This window comes from Crotalus tigris, unplaced genomic scaffold, assembly GCF_016545835.1.
Source record: "Crotalus tigris isolate CLP2741 ecotype Arizona unplaced genomic scaffold, ASM1654583v1 scf7180000018485.2372832, whole genome shotgun sequence".
NCBI lineage: Eukaryota > Metazoa > Chordata > Lepidosauria > Squamata > Viperidae > Crotalus > Crotalus tigris.
In genome coordinates this window covers 883,709-907,250 of record NW_024097033.1, presented here as the reverse complement: position 1 = coordinate 907,250, position 23,542 = coordinate 883,709, and the positions used below count along the sequence as shown (strand labels likewise).

General features: G+C 36.3%; 1 protein-coding gene across 6 annotated transcripts in view; it reads right to left on the bottom strand.

The window, feature by feature from the left end:
- Positions 1-2,327: 2,327 nt before the first annotated feature.
- The window catches only part of CREB1 (cAMP responsive element binding protein 1), a 49,990-nt gene continuing 28,775 nt past the window's right edge, over positions 2,328-23,542 (bottom strand). For 5 of the 6 annotated variants that reach the window (XM_039352880.1, XM_039352883.1, XM_039352879.1 and 2 more), the window contains 5 exons: positions 19,290-19,432; positions 18,410-18,460; positions 17,080-17,262; positions 13,170-13,320; positions 2,328-6,091 (listed from right to left, as the gene is read on the bottom strand). In XM_039352880.1, coding sequence (XP_039208814.1) covers positions 5,947-6,091; positions 13,170-13,320; positions 17,080-17,262; positions 18,410-18,460; positions 19,290-19,432 — 673 coding nt within the window. In that variant the 3' untranslated portion in view covers positions 2,328-5,946. The remainder of the gene's footprint in view (positions 6,092-13,169; positions 13,321-17,079; positions 17,263-18,409; positions 18,461-19,289; positions 19,433-23,542) is intronic. The other variant, XM_039352881.1, reaches the window with a different exon arrangement.

The window sequence follows — 23,542 nt, the reverse complement described above, 5'->3', positions numbered from 1 at the left end:
ACATGCTTAATCTTTTTATATTTTAGTTTCAACTGACTAGTTGACAAACATAGGGGAAGTGATTCCATTTAAATATATTATCCCATCTGAAAAAAGAGACTTCAAAAAGATTTTAAAAGCAGGTTTATGTATCTGCACATAGATGTGTAAAAAGGGTTTTATGACAGTTTATACCACAAACTTTACAGTAAGAAAAAAGCACTTTTATGACAGTATTTCACAAATTCACAAAGATCACTTTAATATACAAAGCAATTACTAGCTTCTGAAACACAAAGCAGTTAGTATGTACATAATGTTAATAAAATGCAATATAACCCAGTACATTAAAAAAAAAAACCAAAAAACAAAATACAACTGGATAAATTACAAAATTAAAACTGGGATATTTCAAAATAATAAGGAATTCTCAATTTAACTTAATCCATTTCTAGTTCATATTTCTCTGCCTAGTAATTTAATTCGCAATAAAAACATTTTAAAAAGTTCGGTACCCTGTTTTTTTGCTGATTGTTTTGGATAAAGAATCAGTTACAGGGAGAATACATTTTATTAAATAAAACTAGCACAGCTGTCCCTCCTCCCACAATATTCTAAAGTAAGTTCACATTCATGTGAACCTGAGATCCAAACAAAACAAGAATAAACTGATCAGAAGTTACACAACTTTCCCATTCCCTGGTGCTCCTCAAATTAGAGCATGAAGCATTCTTGAACAGTAAAATCTTAAATGGAATTAAAGATCTAACGTTTCATTTATTGTTTCACAAATAACCCCATGACCCAAAAATGGAGTGGCACCTGGATAATGTACAACTTATAGAAAGCATTTCAAAAATATCCTTTAGCTTTTGTTATGAACTTTTTCATTACAACCAACTTGTTTTATTTTTGAAGCCTGTTTTTCAGAATGTCAGTAATGCATCTGGCTAAGTCTGAGACTCAGGTAACAATGTGATAACAATACTCCCTTGAAGTACAGCAAATACTTGTTTTGAAACACTTAGGCATGCACCAACATTTTATTTGCTACATGATCAACAGGTCAATTAATAGATGGCATTCAAATTAGGAGACTCCACAGATACATAAGAGTGTTGACGTGCCCTGGGTTCATTGTGGGTTTAAAAGAAAGTACCTGTAAACACTCAATTATGTTCTGTGCATATACAGAACTAAAATGTTCTTGTTGAGAATGCACTACAATTCCAAAAATTCTTGATTTTTTTCAGCCATGTATTCTGAAACATGGTACTGAGATAAGCTGTTATATTCTTTATAATTTAGCATTGCAAAAATAAATTATATATATATATATATATATATATATATATATATATATATATATATATATATATATATATATATATATATATATATATAAAACAATGCTACAGAGTAGCAATGTTAAAATATACAATAACCCTGAAAAAATGGGCAAGTGGATGCAAAAAGATGTATGAGGTTCTTTGCAGATGTAACAATGTATTCATAATAACAATCCTGAATTAACCTCAAGAATTTCTAACTGTAGAGACAAATTTTTAAAAGGCTTGAAATGGCTAGTAGGAACCTGTACCTGCAATACCAAAATACACTTATATTACTTGTTTTGGACTACAGTTGCATTTTTTAAAAATTATATGTGAGTTTGCAATATTTATAATTCAATTCTAATTACTGACCATGTTCATGCTATATTCAAAATGAAAATTGTTATTACAAACCTGTAGACTGCTAAAGTATTCAGCACCATTTCTTTATTTAACAGTCCAAAGGTGGCTGTGCTCAGTACGTTGTACATGTATCAATAGGCATAACATCCGCAAACATGGATTTAAACAACATAAGAAATCTCAAAGTATGTTATAAACACTACATGTGGTAACTAATACAATCCCCTCTTAATTGGCACTGGGAAATATTGTGCTTTTAAAAATATATATCTATTGCTCATTCCCTAGAATTTCTTTCTCTTTCAAATATTCTAACAATTAAATATTAGCCTCTCTTATTGGAATTCCCCTTAACTTGAGATCTCAGTCTTTGGTATTGCCTTGTGCAGATGCCTCTAAAAAATAGCTGTCTCTTAGCAATATCGTGAGAGTCCATTGAGTAATAACATGCAGGCACAGAGATATTAAGCCCACCATAAGCAGGAGCACATTAAAGTCACATCAATACACTCAGATGTATCTGCTGCTGAGCCATTCCTCTGCAGGCTGTTAAGTAGAAAAATGAACATTTGCATCTTTGTGTAAAAAGAATATTCTCACACATTAAAACTATGTCAGGAATAGAAAGCATCTTTCTCATTTAACATGCTATTTTTTTTTTTAAATGTGCAGGAACAAACATTCATCCCTGAAGTATCTTAAATGGTACATATCCACAATAAAACACATATCTGCTGATCACATATTTCAGTTCCTAGTTATAATTATGATGACAGCTCTTCTCTTTTATAAAATTATATAGCTGTCATTGTGTAATTTTATAATTGCTTAATTCTGCAGAACATGGTAGATTCCACAACAGACATACTGTGCAATTACCAAACTTATCTGAGCTTAAGTATGCTTTCAAATTCTAGTTACAATGCTTTCCATTAGTCAAGTATAGGGTAAAATTATGCAAATAAAATATTGAGCAACCCCTCTTTTCTCTTTTGTTCCCTCCATATAACTCAAATGTTTTCCAATTGTTTTTGCCTTAAATGAATAGCTGCCCAACAGACAAAGCACAAAATGAATAACTTGGGAACAAAAGGAACTTTAAGGAGTTGCTATCACTTCATAATTCACCTTCATAACAAATATAAACTGCAGTGAAATAAAGTAACTGAAAATGGATAAGAAAATAACAAAACATATCAATAAGCGCCAGAATAATATAGTTCAAAATTTGGGGGGTGAGGGTGGAAGAGAGAAGAAACAATAAGCATGTATCTGCACACATACATACTATTTTTTTCTGACCTCAATATACTATAATATTCAGCATTCCTGACTTAAAAGCTCTCAGAGCTATAGATTATATACTGTGTATATATATTTTATATATGTACATACTTTATACATAAACCTTTCCAAGAATATCTTTTAGAAGAACACCTCAGACAATATTTGTACTGCCTGAATGTTTTTTTTCTTTTGTAAAATATAGAAACTACTTCAAATCAATTCTATGTATGATGACTATAATGGAACTAGCCCTTTCCATGCCAGTTGTTTTAGTTAAATCTGTCAATAAATTCAACAAAATTTCTGTTGTGCAGCAAAGGGGCCAAGTGTATAATAGAGACTAACTATTCAATAAGTTTATTAACTCAATAAATTAGTAATATACAAATTGAGGGTTGGTTTTTCAGTACTATCCCATTCATTTTGACTGTATCTTGCAAAACACATTGGCACCAACCTGCTCTATACTTGGGATAATTAAAACATAATTCAAAGTATATATGGAATGCCAGATAAATAACTAAATAACTCAGTACAGGATAAATAAAGTGGGCTGAAATGTTGCGTTATTGCTGGTGAAAAATCTCAGAATGTAAATTTTACGTTTACTATAGAACCAGTACAATAGATCCTGTGATACTACAAGTGATCGAGATTTAGCCTTTCAGAGAGCACTTAAAAGCACTAGCCCCACCCCCAATAGCCCACTCAGCTGGTGGCTTATCTGCTAAAATACAATCATACCCAATAATTACAAATGATGCCAAAATAATGGAGAGAGTTATGGTGGTTGCTTTTCCAGTACTTAAGTCTTCAAAACAAATCTTACATTATTGCATAATTTTTATACAGGTTAACCCATTTATGTGATCCCAGCCAGCTTTATGAGATACTTTTTCAAAAATTATCCAAACAAAAAGATACCACATACCATGACAGCAGTGTTACAAAACTGACTTCTGCAAAATCAACGAGTTCATGATTCTACTATATTATTCAGGGAAAAGAAGACAAATTTCACAATGCAGCTACAGATTGTGGATTTCAGCTCTCTATAGCATATATTCCCAAATCATTGCTAAAGTCCTTGTTTTTTAAAGATACAGAGAATGAAAATTTCAGAATAGCAGCACTTAATTATTAATTTATATGCTTTCATTCTGTTTCATCAAATTTATGAAAGATCACAATCCATATATAAATAAGTTACACAGATGTTCAGGTTATCTATTTTCTATGCCAGTAGGAGAATAAACAAGTTTGTCTAGCAAACTAAAAGGAGAGTGAAAAAAATACTCTTTTTCAAATCTAGAATTTTGACGTACTCTATAAACAAAGAAAAAAAGTTTATCTATTCCTATATAAAAAATATTTAATTTTCACGGAAATATGTTTTTAAAAATGATTTAATCCCTATTGTCACACTGTGAAATGCACCTGACAAATTCTCCCTAATATACCCTGGTATTTTATCTTTCAGAACAGCTACTGTGTATTTTAGTAGTGTGTGTGTGCGCGCGCACATGTGTGCACACAAGCTATTAAAATAAAATAAATATACATACACTGAAATAATGACTAGGCTTAGACAATTGTCTCCATGCAATCCCATTCTGGCCCTAATAGATCCTCAGCTCCATTCAACTCCAGGATATGTTTTTTTTTCACCACATAAATTCTAATGGTTTCAAAAGTTTTGCTATGTTCATGGCTGCTGGATTCTTTTATTTGTTCCTGCAAAATCTGATTAAAATCTTTGCATATGGCAATTTTATATATATAATTAAAACCTTAAATTACATGGCAGCCTATTCATATTAGTCAGTTTAAATGAATTGTAGACTGCATTAAATGTGTCCACTGGACAAGTGTAAACAGCATCTGAATATACAATAGGTAGGATTTTAGCAAAAAAAAAATAAATTTTTTAATCATATCCACATTATACATGCAGATGATGTAACAGAGAACGAATTTACTTCTTTTTAAAAATATATCAAAGGAAGTTTTAAGCAAAACAGAAGAGTCAAAAATGTTTCCAGGCAAAGTTTTAAAATTATTACTTGCATGATACAATTAGGACAGCTATAAGTTTTCTTTCCCCAAAGTGTGTATTATGCTAACTATGCTTCTAATTGTTACCTTGGATAATCTTGCTTTTGTATATGGAAAAAGGAAAGAGTAGTGAATGTACTATGATGTTTCCATCTTAAACATATACTACACTACTGCTTCCTACCAGTCCACATCCCAATCAAGTATAAAGTGATAGTTATCATTTGAATTTGGAAGTCTGACTACATAAAGCTTATTAAAACATTATAGAAAATAAGTGATTTTTTTTGTTGTTGTACAAAAATTGGATTAGGTTCATAATTGTCCAACTTGTCTCCTCCTCAATTTCTTCAGCTTCCTCCGATTCCTCTATGGTGAGTATACCTGAAATGCATCTCCTTTGGCATTATCCCACCAAATAGATGTTAACTGTACAATTGCTAACGTATATTTGAAATTATGCAATAACTTGGCAACCACAGCCACTTCAGAGCATCATACCTTGATTATATATATGGCCCATTGAGTATTTCAGGGCAAAAGTCCAGGGTGACTCTCACTAAGGCATTCAGATGAGATTATGCTGACTCTTGAAATTATTGTAAGAAACCTCCAACTCTTGTAACTTCACAAATGAAGATTATTATTTTTTGAAGAGGAAGTTTGCTTTTTTTTCTTCAGAATCAGGGTGTATTGTGATGAAATCAATTTCAGGAGGGGAAGAAGTGAAGGCAGATGTGCAACATTCACAGTTTAATGCCAAGCACAGATGAATCAAATTCCTTAGTTGCTTTCAGATAGTTGTGTATGTAGAAAAAAAAAAAAAAAGAAAAAAAATTCTTAGAAAATAAAAAGTTCATTTTGTCTGTTTGACTATCACCAAACCAGTCTTTTCCCCCATTAACAAACAAAAACCGGGGAATTAAAATTAATCTGATTTGTGGCAATACAGGTCCTTAAGTGCTTTTAATTCTTCAATTAATGTCTTGTTTTGGTTTTCAAGGACAGCTACTCTGTTTTCTAGACATTTGACATATTCTTTTTTCTTCCTGCGGCATTCACGTGCTGCTTCCCTGTGGGCAAAATAAGAGAAAATATTCAGACTTAAGACAATTTTCAACATTCATAGCTGATTTTAACTTCAATAATGTAGTAATTTTAAAGCTAGAGCTTTAAAAAGAGTTCTCCTTCCCATTCATTTAAGCAGTAAGCTACCACATTGAAGGGCTACAAGTTTAGAAACCACCAGGGATCAACAGGCCAAAAAGTATAGTAACACCTATTATCAAATCACTTGTTAGTATGCAATAACTCTAATTCTTAAAGCATTAAAACAATCATATCCTCTGCAAGGCTGAGTACAATTACTTACAAGGTTTTTGTGTCTACATATTGTGCCCCATGACCCCATTAATGTGCATTCTTCTATTCTTGAGCTGGGATTTTCAGCATAAGCTGTGGTGCCCTCCACAAACTAGGTTTACATTTCAGTAGTAAGGTCAGGCAGTACTGCTGCACTTGCACAATTTAATAAGAGATAATTTCAGAGCAGTGGTTGAGATTGATGATTCTCTGCTCTCTATTCTCCTCCCACCATCCCTCTCAGCAAGAAAGCCACACTCTCCTGAATACACAGTGGGGCAAAGTTAGGGTTTCAAGACTTAATTTTTTATTATATATTTAGCTTTAATTTATTATTTATTGGATGCTTCTTCTGACAAGGTTTATTGTTCTTCATGTCCTATAAAACCATTTTACTGATGCTGTTATTAGTCCAGATTATAAAAAGACTATGTCTAGATGGCATCGTCTATGAACGTGTTTACAGGACTCCTCTCCCTCCTCTCAGGAATTTGACTGTTTTGTTTGAGAAAGAGATCAATATATAGTTCGGGCTTTTCTTGTATTCCAAATCTGAGAGACTGGGAGAGAGAGAGATAGATATAGATATATATCAAACATCTCCCTCTCTCCCAGTCTCTCAGATTTGGAATAGCCCAAACTAGAGAGCTCTTAGAATTTAAACAATTGTGTCGGTAATTCACTGCTGCCGATTTCTCTACTTTATCAGAGAATAGTTCTGCTTCCTCTCTGGCCCATAGTAACAGGGGTAAAAATGAGAAATGGAATCAAGGAAGTCTACTTCTATTAAATACAATCATTCTAAATTAAAAATAACTCACTTGTTCTTGAATACTGTACCACTGCTTTCATCGTAATAAAGCTTGATAAGAGAGACTCCAAGGTTTCTGCTTGTAAAACAATCACTCTCAGTCTAGTCAGCTACCAAAGCTCCAATTGGTGCCTCTGGATTTCCCCCCCCCCTTTCTCCCTCCCGAAGCTAATTTTCCTCATAAAGCTCTTTGTCAGGCAAAGAGTGTCTTCTCATATCTCTCATCATTCCACATCTGCGTGTCTCTTACATTCTCCATGTTTTACTATTTCCCCTATGCAAGGGTGCATGCATACATACACACCACTAAGTAACAGTTTAAACTGCTTCTGCTTTGTCAGAATAGAATAATTTGCATTTTCCACTGCCTTGTCTATACAGAAGCACTATCTGGCATCTGAATGCAGCTGCACTTTGATTGTATGGTGACACCAATTGCTATTTCTGATTAATCTTTTCACTCTAGGAAATAAAACCCTTCTATTAAGAAAGCATTTAATTTTAATGTGGACGAGTATAGTGAGGCTGCGTTTTGCCAATGATAGTATTCAATATTTTGATTTCTTAAAACTTGAAGACCAATAGTCACTGCCATTTTGAAAGTATTCGATTTTATTATGAGCTACTAAGTTGATATTGACTTTTAATAATCACATAGAGCAGATAATTTCTTAAGGAAGTATGTTGTCTCCCAGGTGCAGACTAAAAATGTGTCACATAGGTTCACTAAAATAATCCAGCCCACCAATTATTATTCCTTTCTCCACTTTCATGTTAGGATGAATAATACAACTAAGAGCCTGAAATCAATATCAAAGGAGCAACTAGGCAAAAAAAGCAAAGGACCTGGGTGCTCAGATTGCTTTATCATCAGCAATCCCAATGATAAGTCAATGACCAATGAGAGATCAGATGTTTTAGAAGTAAACTGCTGGCTCAAAGAATGGTGAGAACTTTGACTTTCTGAATCATGTATACACTACCTACAGCAGTGGTTCTCAACCTTTCTAATGCCGTGACCCCATAATACAGTTCCCCATGTTGTGGTGACCCCCAAGTGGGTGTGGCCACCAATAAGAGGGAGTAGGTCAGCTAGGGAAAAGGGAAAAAAATGGCGGACAACGTGGTTTGGCGACCCCCGTGAAATGGTCGTTCGACCCCAAATGGGGTCCCGACCCACAGGTTGAGAACCACTGACCTACAGGAAAGGCTTCTAGCAAGAGATAGACAAAATTTGGCAAGAATGTGTTTGGGAAGCAAGTGAAGGGCTTTAAACTAAAGGGCTTTAAACTAAAACTGGAGGTGGAAGGAAACAAACCTGTAGGGCTAAACCCAAAGCATATAGGTCAACACAACAAATTAGACAGAAAGGAAGTGGTGAAGAAGGGGCACACAAGTACAACTCAGGATACGCAGGAAACAAAACTAAGGTCAACGATAAAGAGTTCAAATGCCAATATACCAATGCTCATAGTATAGGGAACAGAGAGAGCTTGAAATCCTAGTATATGATCCTTGTATGATATTGTTAACTTCCCAGGGAAAATCCTTGAAAAGATAATCAAGTGGAGAAGTTGTGAACAGCTAGAAATGAACAAAGTGATTATAGTACTAGAAGCCAGTATGGGTTTGTTAAAAATAGATCATGCCAGACAAACCATATATCCTTCTTTGATAAAATGACTAAATTAGTGGATCAGAGAAATGCTGTGGACATAGTATACTTGGACTTCAGTAAGGAATTTGACAACCAAGACCACAGTCTGTTTCTTAGTAAGATAAAAAAATGTGGGAATCCACCACCAAATGGATTTGCAATAGCTGACCAACTGTCCCCAGCACGTAGTCCTTAATGGAACTACATCTACATAGAGTGAAGCATGCAGTAGGGTACCTCAAGGTTCTGTCTTGGGCCCAGTACTTTTCAACATCTTCATGAATGATCTATGAGGGGATAGAAGGGGAACTCATCACATCTGCAGATGACACCAAGCTGGGGGGGAATTGCTATCACTTTGGAACATAGGCTCAAGATCCTGATGGATCTTGACAGATCACTTATATAACAAGATGCAGTTCAATGGTGAGAAAAGCAAGGTCCTGTACTTAGATAGGAAAAACCAAATGCAGAGGTACAAAATAGGTGGTACCTGGCTCAACAGTAGTAACTGAGAGATCAAGGTGTACCAATAGGGGAAATATTTGTAGCCTAGGGGTAAAATGAAAGGTCCTTGATGTTCTCTGAGCTTGGTTGTTTTCTTGCACATTCCATTGCTCAAACTAGGTAGCATCATCAGTAGATCTAGGTGGCCTAATGGACCACCACTTAAGTATGAGCCAACAATGTGGTGCAGCTGCCAAATAAGCCCATGCAATTCTCGTGGACTGCATCAACAGAGGGATAACATCAAGATCATGAGAAGTGATAATAACGCTTTACTGCTGCTCTAGTGAGGCTACAATTGGAATACTGCATACATTTCTGGTCATCAGGATACAAAAAAGTTCTGAAACCTTAGAAAGTGAGCAAAGAAGAGCAACAAAAATGATAAAGGGTCTGGAGGCTAAATTGTATGATGATTGGTTGAAGGAAGCTAGGTTTTCTAACCTATTGAAGAAAAGGATTAAGGGGGACATGATTACCGTCTTCCAGTACTTGAGGGGCTGTCACAGAGCAGAGGGGATTGACTTATTCTCCAAAGCACCAGATGGCAAGGCAAGAAATAATGGATGGAAGCTTGTTAAAAATAAATCGAAGCTAGAAGTAAGGAGAAATTTCCTGACAGTGAGAACAATTAGTCAATGGAATAGCTTGCCTCCTGGAGTTTTGGGTGTTCCATCACTGGAAGTTTTAAAAAATGGACTGGACAACCATTTGATTGGGCTGGTATAAGGTCTCCTGACTCTTGAGGTCCCTTCCAGCTCTAAGTTCTATAGAGGTCTCCATATAGAAAATCTGCCTAAAATCTATAGAAAATCTGCCTCCAACCTGGTCCTTTAAAGGTATACTTCATTTCTTTTTAATATACTGAGACGGATCAAGTCTCTGCTATTGGATATCCCATGCTAAACTTGTACAGATTTTTAAGAGTTAATGACTGCCTTCTTTTTGTAGTGGTTGTCCTACAAATCAACTTTCTTGAAAACAGATGCTCCTATTAAGGTGTCCAGGCCAATAAAGTTCAGGAGGAAACTTCTCTATGCAAGTCATGTATAAACACCAAATAAGTGAGTGCAAGGACTAATGTTTATTAGCATTTCTTTGCTGTGCCTCATCACAATATTGTGAATGAAAGAAGATTTGGGAAATATTAGAGGACCAAGCCTTTTAGATTTTTTTTTTTATCTCTAGATAAAAAAAATTCTGATTTTATTCTGTAATACAGAACTGAGGCTCAGGTATTGATTAGAAATACATGGAATCATGTGCCAATGGCAGGAATTATGAATAATATAGGACATACGTTTACAGTGTGGACAAGCATCAGTGCTCAAATTAATACTGGAAGGATCAGAAGACAAGACAATGTTTCCCCTCCTGCTTAGTTGTATTAGTTGCACTGCACAGGTAGTCCTTGACCTACGACCATAATTGAGCCCAATGTTTTTGTTGCTAAGTGAGACATTTGTTAAGTGAGTTTTACCCCATTTTACGACTTTTCTTACCACGGTTGTTAAGTGAATTGTTGCAGTTGAATTAATAACCGAATTGTTAAGTGAATCTGGTTTCCCCATTGACTTTGTTTGTCAGAAGGTTGCAAAAGTTGTTCACATGATATGAGACTCTGCAAGCAACATAAATATGAACCAGTTGCCAAGCATCCAAATATTGGTCATGAGACCATGAGGATGCTGCAATGATCATAAGTGTGAAAAATGGTCATAAGTCATTTTTTTCAATGACGTAACTTCAAATGGTCACTAAATGAACTGTTGTAAGTTGAGGATTACCTGTACAGAACAGTTGTGCATGCAGATGACTACTAAAAGAGCCAGTTTGAGGAGAGTAACCAGATCTTCCAAGTCATTGTTCTACTGTATTTTAATCCCATATTATGGTAAAGATTAATAACAGTTTTAGCCATTTAAAACTCATTTATATTAAGATATTCTGCAATGAATACTTAACTCAATCCCTTGCATATTAATTCAGATATAAATTTCACTATGTTCAAGGTTTTATCCTCTAATAAGATTAAAACTTCAGTCTCATTTACATTAAAACAGGGGGGGTCAAACTTGCCGTGTCACGTGACATGTCGCGACATATTGCGACTTTTTCCCCCTTGCCAGAGCTGGGGTGTGCGGGGCTTCTGTGTGACACATCCGGTCAGTGGGCCGGCAGTTTGACACCCCTGCATTAAAAGGAAAAAATTAATCTACCCATTTTTCTCCTGCAATAGGTTGTTTATTTTCTGTATTTTTATCTAATAGCAAGTCTGAGAGTTTTCTAAATCAAATGCTCATAAGGTTACTGTTTCAGAAATGCTTCAAAAATTATAAATCAGTTGGTCTGAGGAGTAAAATAAAACATTACTGCATGACAGTTTTCATCACTGTTCAGCTATTTTTTAATATTTTACATTTCATATTTTTTATCTTTGAAAGGAACCTAAGAATTAAGTAATATTGATGTAAAAGTAGTATTAATTAAGAATGGCTGTTTTTCTTCTCTCCTGCTAGTAAGTCACTACTGCTTAGCCTAAGGCAGGCATGTCAAACTCGCGACGTCATGTGACGTTGCACGACGTATCGGAGCTTTTTCGCCATTGCTGGCAATGGGGTGGGCGCAGCTCCGGTATGATGAAACCAGCCCGCGGGCTGCCAGTTTGACACCTCTGGCCTAAGGGCTCTTTTGAGGTATTGAATCATTTATTGAGTCAGCTGCATAATAAAACAAGGTAAGTTATGGCTTAATGATCAACTAACAAAGTGCTGTCACATGCTGTGTTTGCTTTTTTTTCCCCAGCAAGAGGGTTTATCTAACAAATTAAAATTCTCCAACTCTGCTTGTTTATAAGAACTTGCCGCAGAAAAGCCCAATTGTTTGTTTCTTATAGCATATTCCAAACAACAACAACAAAAAATACAAATTCCTTCTTCAGACAATAAACTAAAGTGAGGATGCATAATTAAGGACTACCTTAGTTTTCAAAGAACAGGAGCCATGTATGAGTAGAATATCTAAGGAGCTATATGTTGTACACTGACTATGAAACTTCGCACTGAACAAATATTAAAAGAATCATCTATGGTTTTGGTTGATATATTTGCATGGGGAGCCAACAAATATTTTCTTTGATAAACCATAATTGGACTTATCAAATCATTTATAAGTTGACTGAAAAAGTATCATTCTGCTGTCTTGCTTGAAATGATTTATTTCTAGTTGATATTGCAAAGTTGCTTTGCAAATGATATGGTTTTGACTGTTAGCAAGATTAATTCTGGGCTATGCCAAGGAAAAAATACTGGTCCTGCACTTTCTGGCTCTATTAACCACTGCAACACAACATGGGGATTGCAGATCTTTTTCCCAGTTATACAAGTTTTTCAGATAAAGCTAATTGTTTTTGGTACCGTCACTTCCATCTTATATGGTAAAATTTTCTTTAGAATGGGAGTAAAGAAAGTTGTTGTAGTCCTTGACTTACAACCATTCATTTAGTGACTGTTTGAAGTTACAACGACACTGAAAAAGCGACTTTTGTCTGTTTTTCATACTTACAACTATTGCAGCATCCCCATTATCACTTGATCAAAATTCAGAAGTTTAGCAACTAGTTCATATTTATGACAGTGGCAATGTTCTGGGGTTGCGTGATCACCAATTGCAACCTTCTAACAAGGAAAGTCAACCATGGTATTAACTTAACAACTGTGACAGAACAGTCATAAACTCTCTTTTAGGCTCAATTGTTCTAGGTCAAGAACTACCTGTAAAAATATTTTTGGCTGTTAATGAATAGTATACAAACCTGTTCTTCATTAGACGGACTTCTCTTTTTCGTGCTGCTTCTTCTGCTGGTTGAGTGGGAAGAGCTGGGGAAGATGCCATGACGACACCAGGTGCAATGGTGCTTGTGGGTGCTGTGCGAATTTGGTAGGTCTGAACATCTCCCGAAGCAGCTAGAAAGAGTTACAAAATGTTATATTTGACAGTACTGGAAGACAATTCTTAAAAAAATTTGAAAATCTGTTAATACTATCCATTTAGTTGGCAGTTCTCTTCTTCCCTTAGTGTAACTGGTATGGTTGACTGCAACTCTCACTGCAAAAGTACAAAGTTTCTGCTGTTCTGTATTTATAGAAATAACATACAATTCTCAAGCATTTCTTATTGCACTGAAAATCCTCTTTGACATTTTTCTCCTATCCCTCTTTCTTAGTTACTTTGTTCCCTGATCACTTTCCTTCTGAAACTATTTAAAACAAACTCTCCCCCTTACTGTTCACATTTCAAAATATCCTACCCAAACCACCTTTGAGATTCAAAGGATATTTTCATCTGCATACTGCTTTTTTTGGCTTCTTTTGCCCAATCTTATGCCCCTCTTCCCTCTCTCCAACCCCTTCTCCCACAACCATTGCTCTTGTTCTTTATCTTTTCCCCTCACAATGTATCTGCTATCAAGATTCTACCATTTTTCTGCCTTTACATTTCCCACGTTTTCTCCTAAGGTTTCCTGTCTCTCATATGGTATAGATTCAGATATCTTTTGTAACTCAACAAATATGTTCAACTCAACCTGAGCAATATACTGGGCTTTCCAGGAAGCATACAATAGAATTAGTTTATATTGTACTATGATTAACTATGATTAACAAGCATTATCAAGTGATTGAAATAATATAAATCTCAGATGCACAGAGAAAAAAAGATAATAGAAAATACAAACAAGTCTACTAAGATGTAAATAGACAGATACGATAAATGTATCAATTTACCATATATATATATAAATGATCACCATATTATAGTCTACTGCTGTAATGGTAAACCATAAGATCCATACATATTTTATAAAATTGTGGTTCCTGCTGCCAATGTCTCATTCTTTTAAGTTTTTTTCTTTTTAATAAAGAAAAAGATTATTTATAAAATAAAGATATTTATTTCAAAGACAGGGTACTAAAAAACAACAAAAACAGAAAGATAACCCCTGCCCAAATTACAAACACAACAAAAATAAAAAATAATAAATAATGTCTCAAATATAGAAATCTAATCTCTTCTCAATCAGATTGACCTAGTATTTGTTAACTCTAAAAAAAACCCATTAACTAGCGGCCCAAAGAAATAAGCTTATCTTAACATCTTCATTATTACATTAAATTTGCAGAAACTCCATGGATGACTTCCATTCTCTTATAAACATGTCCATAATATTGTCTCTAAGCCATACAGCTAATTTCACCATCTCTGCCAACTCAATCAGTTCCAGTTGATCATCTTTCATCCATTTTATAATTCTGTTATGATTATTTCTTATATTAATATCTTTTTCACATTTTCCAATTTCCGCAGATAGAAACGGACAGCCATTTGTCTGAAATGATATAGGGTTTCCTGCCTAAGCAGGGGGTTGGACTACATGACTTCCAAGGTCCCTTCCATCATCATCATCATCTCCTCTGTCCCCTTTCCCTCATTTTCTGATAGGCCTCTAAATTCTATTTTTATTTTTTTCTAATGTGGCAATTAATGGCTTGTTAATTCATATCCCAATTATTATATATCTAGAGTTTTCCAATATTGGGCAATTAATTATTTTAGCTACTTTAATTATTCTTATTTTTAAGCTTGAGATATGGTGCTGTAAATAAATGCAGGAAGCCTAATTCTGGGGAACATTCAATTCTTTAAGTGATAGTATCTCCTCAAAACTTTTATATCAAAAAGGTATAGCTTTATCAAGTTTGTTTTTGAGAACCCGTGTAATATTTGGAAGAATAATTTTGATTTACACGTGCCAATCTAACTGAAGTCACGTGCTAGCAATACATAAGCTTTCCACTGCAGTTCTTGCATTGAAACAAAGATTAATCCATCCACTTTTCACAGTTTCTTCCAATTTGCCTTATGTATGTAATTACCAAGATCAATATCCTAAACTTCCTTTAAACCAGTGGTTCTCAACCTGTGGGTCGGGACCCCATTTGGGGTCGAACGACCATTTCACGGGGGTCGCCAAACAACGCAGTCCGCCATTTTTTCCCCCCTTTTCCTTAGCTGTGCTACTCCCTTTTATTCTATTGGCTTTTGAAAGCCAATAGAATAGACTCTCTTGAATAGAGTCTAATTCTATTGGCTTTCAAAAGCCAATAGGAATTGTCCAGGCTGTCTCTGCCCTGCTGAGCCCGCCAAAAGTCCCATTCTGCAAATGGTGCTGCACCAGTTGAGTAGTCCTCGACTTATGACCGGTTGAGTAGTTCTCGACTTACGACCAGTTGGGGGGTCGCGGCATTAAAAAGGTTGAGAACCACTGCTTTAAACTATGTGATGGATTTCCTGTCAGCTGCCATCTCACACTTGCAACCATTCAGTATCAGCTGCCATGAACTCTGGGGGGGTGGGTAGAGGGCGGGGCTAATTGGCAGAGGGGATGCTTCAAGGGAAACGAAAGTTCAATGTATCTTTCAGAGAGTAGCTTCAAAGTCAAGCTGTTGGGAACTGAACGCAACTGCATGCCAAACCTAGGCCTGAAAGTGAGATCTTGTTTGAATTTGATTAGACAGGGGGGACCAGTGATGGGAGGCAACTAAGGGAGGGAAAAGTTAGATTTGGGAATTTTGGTGCACAATCTTCAGTTCTGGCTGTGCACTACTGTAGTTCACTTGACTTCTAGTAAACTATACATTTCTCAACAAATGGAGTTAAGGATCATTCTTAATTAGAGGTTCAAGCTGACATCTAGTGTTCCAATATCTCAGGGGCTGCCACAAAGAAGAGGGTGTCAAGCTATTTTCCAAGGTGCCTGAAGGCAGAACAAGAAGCAATGGGTGAAAACTAAGCAAGGAGAGAAGCAACCTAGAACTAAGGAGAAACTTCCTGACATTTAGAACAATTAACCAGTGGAACAACCTGCCTCCAGAAGCGGTGAATGCTCCAACACTGGAGGTTTTTAAGAAGAGACTGGATAGCCATTTGTCCGAAATGGTATAGGGTTTCCTGCCTGAGCAGAGGGTTGGACTAGATGACCTCCAAGGTCCCTTCCAACTTTACTATTATTATTATTATCTCCTAATTGCAATAATAACTTATAGTTCTGATACTATAGTTGCTCCAAAAACTGTTGCTACTAATAAAACTGAAGAGAATTTGGGGAAATCTGAAATAAAACTTTAAAGAAAAGATTAAAGAGATTATTTGCTAAGAGTTTAGAGGGAGGCAATGTGAACTAGCTCAAATGAAATCTTGGGCTAATTTCACATAAACCCATTTGTAATTTCCAATCCTATTGTGTGAGATATCAGCATAAATTGCTGGTAGAAATTATCTGTCCCATTCCTGCAACTGTCTACTTAAAAGGGACAGAAAACTGTAAGAAACAAGGCAGCAAAGGCATGCAGAGCACGGCCTTCAGAATTCTTTCTAACCTCTTTACCAGGAATGGCCTCCAATAGCTTGTGAATTTATTTCCGTATATGTGCATGTTATGTTTGCATTTCTGTTCTCCCTTAAGTTTACATATTTCTGTCAAGACAGAAAAAATGTGTATGATTATAGCTCTTGCTTGTTTCAGCTCTGTTCCTCATATCCTCAGATTTTATTTGAAGAATAGGAAAGAAAAGTCACTTTAACAATTTCACAAATAAAAAGAATGAATAAATGAATAAATAAAGCATCAACCTTGAGTAAATCATTTAAGAATATCCTTATCCTACCTTGTACTACTACTTGGTTGCTGGGTACCAGAATTTGTTGTCCATCAGTAGTCTGTGCATACTGTAAAATGGTGGTACCCGGCTGGGTTGCAGCTGCATTGGTCATAGTTAGAGTCTGCAGGCCCTGGACACCATCCGTGCCATTGTTTGCTAACTGGATGGCACCTCCCTGGGTGATAGCAACTGGAAACAGGCAAAAGCAGGTAAGCAATTAGGATATTAAGAACACTGTAAATAGTCTGAAAATAAGGTTGTTTAAAACATTTAATGTTATGCTGTTTCCTGTGATGACGTTATGACTCTGAATATATTTTATTCATTACAGCTATTAACACAGACGTTTTCCTGATGCAGCAATTTCGGTAAGTGATAGATAAATCACTACACAAAGCACTGCTGGAAACTATTTTGTCAATGGCATATTTTTCTTAAACCTGTTATGGCAGAACAGCTGAAGCATCTCCCCCAAAAAATCATTAGAAAAGTGTACTAATCTAATTCTGAAGAGATATTGAATTTTGTTCACCATATAGGAAAGTGTAATTTATTATATGCATTTTGCAAGACGTGACTTTTTAAAGATTACAATTTGTTTTCTAATTCATTCAATCAATCAATCCAGATACTAGCATTTAATAACAATATGCATTTATTGTGTGATTCCTTAATTTTTTGGTAATGAAAAGTATATGTACTTTGTTAAATTTGTTGGTGATAATTTTTTGCTGTTGATTAATAAAATTAATAAAGTAATAAAAATTAGCAATTTGTTTCTAATAATGGAGCTCTGTTCATGCCAATGGTCTAGTGTTTAAGGCACCAGGGTAGAAAGCGGGAACGAGTGCGAGTTCAGTTCCCGTCTTAGCCATGAAAGTCACCTGGGTAACCTTGGCCCAGTTATTCTCTCAGCCAAACCCCTCTCAGAGGATTGTTGTGGGAAAAATAGGAGGGGGAAGGTGTGTTGGTTATTTTCGCCGCCTTGAGTCATTTGTAAAAGAAATAAAGATAGGACACTAATAAATAAAATAAACAATGGTTTCCCCTCTATATTTTGTTCTTCTTACATATTTTTTATCAGTTTCATCCTTCATCAGTTGCTTTCTTCTCTGTTGCCGCTGTGTTAGTTTCTTTAGCACTTCACATACAATTATTGTTCTTAATTTTTTTCTGTACTTATTTCTGTATCCACTTTCATGAAGCTCCTCAGTCTGCTACACATCACTCAGACTGCAATAAGAATACCATTCACACATGGTCCCTCATTCAATGCTGCCAGCATCAGTTCCTCAGCTCCACCACATATACACCAATCCATTCATGCAGACAATACCTGCATGCACAGCATTGCCATATTGATGATGGATATCAGCAACACCAGTCCCTAAAAGAAAATTAGGACCACACTGGGGACCAGAGCAAATAATAATCATAAAACTCTATGTCCTTCATCCACCCTCCCAGCCTTGATCGCTGAACATGTAAGGGTGATTTCACATGGCAATGCTTCCGTCATGAGATAAACTAGAACACAAATCATGCTTTCATGCAGTAGCTATTGTTGAGCAAGTATTATATATTATAATCATTCTTAATATGAATTAAATGCAACATTTTACTGCCGTGAAACTTTTCACTTCAACTGAAGATGTAAATTGGTCCTTAAAGCCAAGATCGTATGTGAACAGGTGAAGAGTATTCTATCCTTTACAGTGAAGTGGGCAGTGAATTACCTGCTAGGAAAGTAATGGGACTGAACTATATCCATAGCGTTAAGAAGGACACTAGAAGGCACAGGACATGCTAATTTTCTAAGACATGTTTAATCAAAACAAAACACCTGCATAACAATGCTTAACTAATTTTCATTTGCCCTGCTCCTTTGTTGATATGCCACATTTGTATACTATTGGTTCATTTAATAACAAATGTTTTGTTTTGCCAGCAATCACTGGGTTTATCCTTAAGTAACAGCATGACTGCACAAACATTTCTCTTTGGTTCCCATAATCCTTTGGTATGTTTTCATATATTTTATCAGATGTGACACAATTCGAAATCTGAAAGTACAAATATGGAGCTCTGAACATTTTTCAGAGGGGAAATTATAATTATAATTTCAGAGGGGAAATAAAATGCATTTTTTACAATTTAATTAAGACCTTATATACTTTTCCTTTCCTACTACTGTATAAGAAAGAGATATCACGTACTGTATTGCCCACTGCTTGTTTGATAAATTGGAGTTGGCACGGTGACAGTAGTAATAGCAGGTGCTGTTGCTTCTTCTTCAGATTTTTCTTCCTCAATTCTTGGCACTCCTGGGGCATCTGAGGACAAATCATTCAATATTTTCCTAAAAAAAAAATGTTGGAGAAATCTTAACCAATCCGGGAACTACCATGTTTATAATAATCTGACAGTACATAATCTCCACAGCAGACTTGTGGAGAAACTCGAGAGTATTATGAATCCAACCTAATCATGGTCAATTATATTTTTCTTGGAAATATGGCATGAAAGCAATTGTACTTCTGCTCTTGCAAGAATTCAGATATATGCTGAACCAAAGATAATAATCTGTAATATACTTGTCCTTATCCATGAAATATTAATAGCACTGAAATTTAAACACAAGTATTAGGTACTATGAGAAATGAAAAGATATTGAAAATACTTGTAGCTCGGATTTCAGATTTTGGCTGTGGTTTGCTCTCAGAGCTTGTTTTAATATAATTTCTGAACATTTCATTACCAAACTAAGTAACATATACATAGCCAAAAACTAAGTTTCTTTTGTCCTCCAAATCACCTGCGCACAGCAATTTTAACTATATTTCTCTCCCCTCTCATCCCACCTTTTCAGTACTTGTGTACTTTTATTCTGTACTTCTCACAATTATGTATTACAGCTTTTGAGACAGAATAACCAGAATGCTGCATTATATCTTAAAAGTAATCATATTAGAGATTTGTTAGATTCTGCTAGATTGTGCTTAAGGGCCTCTTTTTAATCATAGTAGCACTACTACTACTACTACTACTACTACTGCTTATAATAATAGTTATATACCAGGAAGGCCTACTGATACTGGAGAGACCAAAATGGCCCATAATGAAGAACTGAAAAGTGGCACGGGAAGAGAAAGTATTATGTGGCCAATACATTAAAAACAACAACAACAACAGGTAAAGCAGATAATAATAAGATCTGGCAATGGCTAAAAACAGGAAAGTTGAAGAAAGAGAGACGGGCTAATTCTGGCTGCACAAGACCAAGCCTTAAGAACAAATGCATACAAAGCTAGAACTTGGAACACAGCAACAGGCAGCAAGTATTTCTTCTGGAAAGAAACTGAAGAAACAGTGGACCACCTGGTTAGCTGCTACAAGAAAATCTCACAGACTACAAACAATGGCATGACAAAATAGCAACAACACTGGATTGGAAGATCTGCAAAATTTAGCACTTGCCTGCAAGCAAGAACTGGTGAGATCATAAAATACAGAAAGTAAAATAAAATGAAGAAGATAAAATGCTTTGGAATTTTAGAATTCAAACAGACAGGTATCTGCCACATAACATGCCAGACTTAACACCTGTCAATAAGAAAGACAAAAAAGTCTGGATAGTGGACACCTTGAGACAGTGGAATAGAAGAGAAGGAAATGGAGAAGATAACAAAATACAAAGACTTGCAAATAAAAATAGAACAATTATAACAAAAGAAAACAAAGATAGTACAAATAGTAATAGGTCCCTTGAGTGCAATCCCAAAACAACTGGAGCATTACTTTAACACCCTCTGCATTGACAAATTCACTAATAGTCAATTGCAAAAGGCAGCTTTACTTGGAACAGCTTACATTCTGCAATAATTATACTTTGAACACTCACCATAAAATGTCAACATTTGCCTATCCCAGATCCTTGGAAAGGACTGAATAGGTGGATAAAAATGCCAAATCCAGTCTGAAAATCTGGCTGACTGTGCAATGAACCATAATTATATTTATATTGCCAAGTCACAAGATTTCATGATTAGAGAAATACTTACTGAACTGATAATAAGTACTAAGAAAATGACTTTTAGTAAGCAGGTTAGGAAGTAAAAACTTAAGGGAATAAGCATGAAACTATGATACCAAAGATAAAATGGCTATGGAGCTACAAGATTTCCAGTGAAAGTGGTTAAAATATGTGAGTGGTAAAGATAAAGACAGGTAAGATTAATCAGAGCTGTAAGCAAGTAATTAAGAGAATTAAGAAATTGAGGGCATTTTATGCTGTCTAAAGAACAGAATTTGGAGATAGAATAGCATTTTCCAGCTACAGATCCAAATTTGCTAGAGAGGTGGTGGTGGTGAGGACCAAACTGGCACTGTCAAGGACTTGCTGACAGACCACAAGCTTAGACTGAATCCTAAGCTTTCTCAGATGTTACTTCCTGTTACTTGTAGAAGTTAAAACGCTACAGGAACTCAATGGAGAATCAATACACTTGTTCCTTTCTATAAGTCTTCCATTTCACCCATTTCATAGCAATTAAAATCTTTGAATTTTATTACAATGAAATGAAAAGCAACTGGTCTGATTTTACCATGTATACATTCTAAGAAAATATAAGAAAAATCTGATCTGAACTACTGAGAAAGGGCATATAGTATCTTTTCAGTTAAAATAAACAATATTTCTTACACAACTGGACAAAACTGACTTTAGTAATCTGATTATTTGGTGATCACTGGTTTTCAATAAAAAAAAAATGCCATGGAATTTTTTTTTTTTACAGACTGTGCTTGAAATAATACAGCAAATAACACTGTTAACACTTTACAATTAATGTGACTGATTGTTTCATACACAAAAAGATGCCTAATCATTATTTCTCCAAATGGGAGACTATTCCAAAGAAAGCATCTTATATATTAATAAACAGAAGAATAAATCTATGCCTTTAAATATGAATGTTACAAATTTATGTCTTCCCACTTTGCTTGCAAACAATTGATTAAAGTAACCAATCATCCTACCATAGTATTTCCCTGAAGAAACTTAGCAGCATATACATGCTATGTAAGGGGCGTTGTCTTACCTGAACGCCTTTTCTCAGCATGGAGATGGATAATCCACCAATGGGTTGAGACTGTATTCCTGCCCAATCAGATCAGTCAGCCAAAGTTGCCACGCCCGTCCTGGACCACGAGATTCCCAGTCTTGACACGAGCGAAGCCATTGACTGACAGCAAGACGTTTTGGCTCAAACTATTTACCCCTAACCATCATGGTCTACAAGGGTGGGTGTGGATTATCCATCTCCTTGCTGAGAAAAGGCGTTCAGGTAAGACAACGCCCCTTCTCCAGCACTGGAGATGGATAATCCACCAATGGGACATACCAAAGCCTATTGTCCCTCGGGGTGGGGAATAGACTGGTCCTGTGTGGAACTTTGGTTTAGCACCTGCTGAAGAACCCTCCTACCAAAGGAGGCCTCTGCAGAGGAGTATTTGTCGATTTTGTAGTGGCGAATAAATGGGGAAGGCAAGGCCCAAGTGGCCACCTTGCAAACTTCCTCAATGGAAGCCTGCGTGGCCCATACTGCTGAGGTGGCAGCATTCCTTGTGGAGTGAGCCATGACATGTCTGGGGACCGGCAAAGCTTCCGCCTGGTATGCCCCAGCGATGCATGCCCTGATCCACCTGTCAATGGTGGGGGAAGAGACCTTCTGGCCCCTAGAGAAGGAGTGAAAGGATATAAAGAGAGCCTCTGAACAGCGGAATTCCGCTGTCCGTGAAATGTAGTACCTTAGCGCCCTGCGGACGTCTCATGTATGCCATTGTCGTTCTAGGGCATGAGTTGGATTTGGACAAAAGTCTGGTAGGACTATTTCTTGTGACCTGTGAAAAAGGGAGTTGACCTTTGGGATGAAGGAAGGGTCTAGTCGCAAGACTACCCTGTCCCTGTGAAAGTAATACAGGTCTTTCCTTGTTGAGAGTGAGGCTAACTCAGATATACGACGAGCCAATGTAATTGCTACCAAGAATGCTACCTTGTGGGTTAGGTAGTGGATGTCACATGTTTTGAGTGGTTCAAACGGTGCTCTGGTGAGAGCTCGCAGTACTCGTGGTAGCTCCCATGAGGGGTACTTGTGTACGGTAGGTGGCCTAATGTTCGCAGCCTCTTTGAGGAAGGAGCGGAGTAGGGGATGTTGGCCCAGGGGTTCACCAGCGTTGCCCGACAGTATTGTTGAGAAGGCGGCGATCTGCCTACGCAGTGTGTTTGGCGCTAGGCCTCTCTCTAGGTCACCTAGTAGGAATTCCAGAATGTTGGGAATTGTGAGCTCTCTGAGGGACAGGCTCCGTTCAGAGCACCATGCCTGAAAGCTTTTCCACATGGTTTCATAAATACGGTTCGTGGAAGGGCGTCTGGAGGCCTGGATAACCCTGATTACTCCCTGTGAACAAA